At 60.3% G+C, this 5,864-nt stretch overlaps 1 protein-coding gene across 5 annotated transcripts in view; it reads right to left on the minus strand.

Annotated features, from left to right (window-relative positions):
* Positions 1–2,353: 2,353 nt before the first annotated feature.
* Positions 2,354–5,864, minus strand: part of PRRC2B (proline rich coiled-coil 2B) — a 42,534-nt gene continuing 39,023 nt past the window's right edge. For all 5 annotated transcript variants that reach the window (XM_015567905.1, XM_015567903.1, XM_015567901.1 and 2 more), the window contains 2 exons: positions 5,696–5,777; positions 2,354–4,609 (listed from right to left, as the gene is read on the minus strand). In XM_015567905.1, the coding sequence (XP_015423391.1) occupies positions 4,475–4,609; positions 5,696–5,777 (217 nt within the window). In that variant the 3' untranslated portion in view covers positions 2,354–4,474. The remainder of the gene's footprint in view (positions 4,610–5,695; positions 5,778–5,864) is intronic.

Raw genomic sequence — 5,864 nt, forward strand, 5'->3', positions numbered from 1 at the left:
CCGCACCCCGCAGCCCACGCTCGTGCTTCACGACACAGAGGGCCGCACCCGCCCCTCGCTTGGTGGCGCGGACCCGCGTGTCCTCACTGGACCGCGGGGGCCGGGACGATGACCCTCGGGGACTCGCCAGGTCCCTCGTCCACGTGCACCTTAACCCGGACCGACAGACGCTGCAGACATAACAGCTGCGTTTTCGCTGTTGCTGAGGCCGTTCCGCACGCTGGTCACCCCACCCGGCGTGAGGCGACTCACCGGACTCGCTGCGGGAGGGCAGGGCCTAGGGCGGTGTCGGCGGAGACCCTGGCCCGTGTCCCCTTTATCCCATCACCGGGCTGCGGGCTGCGAAGGAACGTGCCCGGGGCAGGGTCCTCGGGGACACGTTGAACCTACTTGGGAACGATTTGTAAGTTGCCTCCATCCTTTGAACCCGCACTACCCCCTAAGGTAGGTCCTGGGAGAGTCCAGTTCTAGTTAACAGTGACAAACAGGTCTTCTGAGTCACACCCGGGAGATGGCAGAACCGAGCACGGCCGCCTGCCCCCCAATGCAAGCTCTTGACCCTTCCTCCTCCCTCCACTGAAGTGCAGCGCACTCCGCGCCTGCTCCCAGCAAAGGGACAGGAGGCCCAGCAGCAGAGCAGACACCTCTGGCCACCCACCTCTCCAGGGACAAGGGGAGGGCCGAGTGCAGGCAGATGCGCACCCAACACCACAGTGGGGGCTGCTAAGGCCGACCCCCTTGGAAAATGCCCCTAACCCACAGGCTTCAGTCCCTCTCCCGTGTTGCTTTAAGGCATCTCAGTCAGGTCACTCCTAATTAACATGCAAACTCAAAGGAAAATGACAGAAAACCCAGGGACACAGCCTGAGAAAGCATGTCCAGCTTCAGGGTGTCGTGGGTTTTTTTTTTTAACTTTTTTATTTAAATAAGGAGAATTCTTTCATATGGAAAGAGTTAGTACAATCACATATTTGAAAGGAGAAACAATAGCAAAATAATGTACGAACAAGCTGCACATCACACCTTCAGCCATCGCCTGCCCTTTCAAATATCTGGTCTGTATGAAAAGACAAACAGAGGAAAGGCCAAAATAAAAGGAAACAAACCCCTCTCAACAAAAACCCCCAAACCCTTTTCACTACGCAGGGCGTGAGGTCCGAAGCTTGCAGCACAGGATCCCCTGGGAGGCTTTGCAACATGCTGAAGACGGGGCCCCGGGGACGCTGCCACCATCCCGGAGGCCACCCACCCCGGGGGAGGAACTGAGCGGCAGGTTGGACGCGGCCTGAAGGTCAATAGCCAGATACGCGCTGGTGGTCCGAGTGGAGAGCTCGACAGGGGACAAACGGTCTGACCCCAACGCTGGGCCGTTCCTGTCCTGGGTGGTCTGTGTCAGGTCCATCTCACGCCTTCAAACCGGAAGGGCTGGCTTTCTGAAGTCTGCACGTCCCACTCATCAGAGCACGACAAAGCACAAATACTCAAGTATCCTCGTCAAAGGCCACTTCCAGCCGACCTTCCTACCCAGGCTTGCTCTGCAGGTGAAAGGAACACGTCCAGATGAGAGGCAACGCGCAGCTACTTGGTGGAGGGGCGCCGGTCAGCAGGGAGGAGCTGTGCCGTTGGCCCCACGACCTCACACCGGCACGCCTTTCCTCCGTGGCTCTGAGCATCAGTCACAGATCTCACCAATGACCCAGGAGGCAGGTCCGGAGGCAGGAGGGCGAGGGCCTACCGGAGCACGGACGCCGGTATGTAGCAAGATGCTCAGTGTTCTGAGAAGTGGCTGGAATGACCACAGCTTTGAAAGTGGGCAAACCAATTTTTCTGAAATGTGTCCGTCATCCTTTGTTTTTACCCTTAAGGAACCTGGAGCCAGAAGTGTATGAATTCCAAGTTTGCAAACAATAGTGTGGACAGAAGGGGTGAGTAACGGTAAAAATACCAGACCGAACAGCTGGCAGAGAATCTTCAGTGGGTGGACGCCGCCTCAGACACACGACCCCACACGCTGGGATTTTACTCCACTGAGCAGCTGACGCTGGACGGACGCTACATCAGCTCCTGGTGCGGAGCGGCGGCTGCACCCTCAACAGCAGGAGGAGCTGCCAGCATCAGAGGGCGACTGTGATGAGCAGGCTAAGGTGCACGAGGGCGTGGACACCACCCCCATCTCAGCAGCAGAAAAGGTAAGTTTGGGTTTTCACCTGTTCCCACCAAAGGCCCCAAAACGCCCTGGCAGAGGCCCCTCGTGGCTATGCGCTCTGAAGGGGGGTTTGAAACCAAAATAAGACCCAAAGTCCTACTACCTTGAGCTTAGCTCTAAAACCACGCGAAAGGAAGAGATTGCACCTTAAAACATCTCTGCAGTAAAGACTGCATTTAATCAGACCAAGGAAGGGATGGGATGCCAGCAGGCCCGGGCCTACCCTCTGCCCGAGTCCAGCTGGAAATGTCTCGGGGGGGACGCGCCCGCAGCTGGGCACACGAGGCGGAGGAAGCACTGAGGGTCGCATGCAGCCCCTGGCCTTCCTGCACGGGTCAGTCAGACGCATCTATAAATAGCGCAGTGGGACACTTCCTTCCTTCACCTAGACCTACAACAATACATATAAATAAGTTCTAGTGTTTTCTGTTTTACTGGGGTGGGGGGAGTAAAAAATACAGGGCAGAGAAAAGGGCTGGAGAGCAGGTGACCCCGTGTTTTTATTTTCCTCAAACAAGCACTGTCGCTCTGTCAGGATCACCAGGAGGGCACACCTTGCGTTTGTAACAGCATCCAGAACTGTTCTGTGGAGTCTCACAATGAGAAAACCTTTTTTGCTTTAGACAAGCAGCGGACCCCAGAATCAGGTAGAGGGTCTGGGCAGGTTCCCAGGTGTTCAGGCAGCGAGCGTGTGGCTCCTACAGGGCAGCGGGCGATGGGGCAGCGGGGAGTGGGGCAGGCAGCAGCTCTCATGGGGGGGGAGGGGCAGAGCAGATGAGCACATGGGGCAGGAGAGTGAGGACAGGACTCCAGAGTAAAGATTCAGGAGATGAAGGGAAAAGAGAAGCCAGTGAACAGTGAGGTCCAAGGATGGAGGCAAGGGGGTGCGGAAAGCTACCAGGTGAGCAGTAAAGCTCTTCCCTGGAGACTGGCCTCCAGGTCGCGAGACGGGAGCTCTGCCAGGCAGTGTCCCGTCCTAAAAGCTGTCATCACAGCACGAGCTGCTCCAGCAGCCCAAGGGCCCTCTCTCCCGTGTCCTACCCTGGACAGAGCTGAGCAGCAGCCCGAGCAGCCGGCGCACACCTACAGGGACACGGGCTGAGCCAGGTCCCCTGGGACCAGAGGCGGTGCCCTCTCTGTGGGTGCTGCTTAGTTCCTCGAAGGGCCTGTGCCAAACTCGAGCCTTCCCCTCCCTTTCCTCGGAATGACAGCATCTGGGGCGATTCTAGTTGTTAAAAAACAACAAAACGCGGTGTGAAATGGCTCACGCGAGCATTTTGCTGGAGGCAGCTCTGCAGACTTGGGTGGCTGCCCAGGCCGTTTCAGAACATGGCCAGCCCTGCAACACAGCCTCCCCCTTGGACCTGCCCGCGGCTGGAAAGGCTGACCTCACTGCTCAGCTCAGGCGCCCTGTCCCACCACCTGGGCCTGCTGCTAGGAGGGGAGGAGCAGGAAGCCCTGCCACAGGCCCCAGTGTGGGGCTGGGGGGGGAGAGGAGGGTCCGGGGGAAAAAGGTGCAGGAAGGTGGAGGCTTCCGGAAAGGGCATGAGTGAAACAGCAGTCCTGGGTGCCGGAGCCCTCGAGCAGACGCGGGAGGTGGGTGGGGGCTGCGGTGCTGCCTGCTCACACGTCAGGCCAACTTGGGCTACACCAGTGACTGTGTCCGCGCTTCACCACAGGGCCAGCAGCCAGCACGTCCCTGGCTTTAGGCTCCGGGACAGAAACCCTTCCATAAACCCCAGCTCACGGGGTGCTCGTGCGGTGCGTGTGGCCGCAGAGGCTAACCAACGGAGAGCAGGAGGGCGTCTCACAGCGATGCATCCAACTAAACAGGAGGGCAGGACACTACCGGACACGGGGTCGGGGAGCTGGCGAAGAGCATGTAAAAGTTCAGCCACACAGACATCGCTCGTGTTTTGTTTTCCTTTCTCTGTAAAAACCTTGGCTGCTTTAGCTGCTTTTTAAAACAAAAGGCTTCAAAGGAAAGGACCTGCTGCCGCACCACCGAGCGGGAGAGGGCCGGACGGGGCCAGACGGGGCGGGGCAGCACTGAGCTCAGACGAGGAGCTGCCCGCGCTGCATCCTCAGGGCCGCCGGGGGCGGGAAGGAGACGGGAAGGGCTGTTGCCGTTTCGGATGAAAGCAAGCAGGTCAATGCCACAATCCACGGGGCAAGCTGGTTGGACGTCGGAGCTGTCAGGAGTGGAGAGAGGATCTCTCTCTGCCGGCCGGCCAGGTGGTTGGATGGTGAGGCGGCCAGGCCAGCGCCTCAGGCCTTGCTCTCCTCCACTTTCACCGCCCGAGGCTTGATGGCTCCTGTGCGCTTCATCTGGGAGGCGGCCAAGGGGGCCTCCTGCAGCGTCACGGCTCCCAGGCCGGGCTTCTCATCCACTCGTGGCTTGGCCTTTGGACAGATGAACGGGACAACGCAGTTAACCTCACACGGCAGCCGTCGGTGGCTACACAGCCCCGCTCCTGCTCCTGAGCCCCGCAGAGAAGAGCTACCCTAAGGAGTCCATCCTTCGGTGGAGGACAGACTAGAAGCAACTCTCCCAGTAAGGACGCGGTGGTGCTGTCCCCTCCCGCAGGGGAGTGCAGTGACTCGGAGGCGGGAAGACGCCGGTCCTCCGGGCAGCCTTCTGCGGTGCCCGCGGGCCTCCCCAGGCCGCCCAGCTAAGGCCGACCCAAGAACCTTCTCAATCAGTGCACCCCATGGCCACAGGGACAAAGCCCGAGACCCGCCTGTCTGCGGGGGCGGGGCCTCCGGCAGGCGTGGGTCTCCCGGACCTTCGAGCCTTTCCCCAGGTTCACATCAGGGTCCCCCTACTCGCAGGTCAGCACTGGGCAGTGCACCAGAGTGACCGGCCTCAACCTGCCCCGCACCGTGAGCACTACCTCAATCCAGGCTCTTCCAGGAGCGGCCCTCCCGGGAGCCACGCCAGGAGAAGTGAAATGAGTGGCCAGTCCTCCGCCTCCACCAGCCAGGAGCTGCCCTACCTAGAAGCCTGCGCTGACACGTCCGAGCCCCGGAGCCCGCTGTACTCAGAGCAGTGGGAGAACAGTGCCCCACGGCCAGGAAACGCCACGCCATCGCGGTCCCTCCCAGCCAGGCAGACGAAACACGGCACTTACTAGGGCTACACGCGCACGCTCACGCGCACGCCCGACGGCTAGCGCTGACCCACAGACCTAACCCAGCCCCAGCACCTTCACAGCCCGAATCGCTAGGAGGCTAGTCCACCTGCTGGCGTCACCTCTCCGGGGACTCCGCATCCTCCCTTCTCTGCAGGACAAGGAAGGATCCAGACGCCCGTCAGGAGGAGCAATGCCTTCGCCAGAAGGACTCGGCCCCTGGCGCCATGCTCTAAGCGCTAGGGCACGCCTCTCTTTACAAGAGGAGCACGCAAATGGGGTGGGCAGTCCCTTCTCTTTTGGCGCTTGGAGGCAGGCCTAAGCGTCGGGGCTGGAGGTCTGGAAAGCCATCTTCTACCTGGTGAGCGTAGTGTCCCTGCACAGAGCCCATGTTAACTGCTGATCCAGAGGGCTTCCCACTGGGGCTAGCAGAGCTAGGCCTGAAAAAACCAAAGGCAGGGGGTGAGAACACACGCACCGCAGGAGGCAGCAAGCCCGGCGCGCGGCCCGGCTCCGGCTCGCAGACC

Source organism: Myotis davidii, unplaced genomic scaffold (assembly GCF_000327345.1).
Source record: "Myotis davidii unplaced genomic scaffold, ASM32734v1 scaffold651, whole genome shotgun sequence".
Lineage (NCBI taxonomy): Eukaryota > Metazoa > Chordata > Mammalia > Chiroptera > Vespertilionidae > Myotis > Myotis davidii.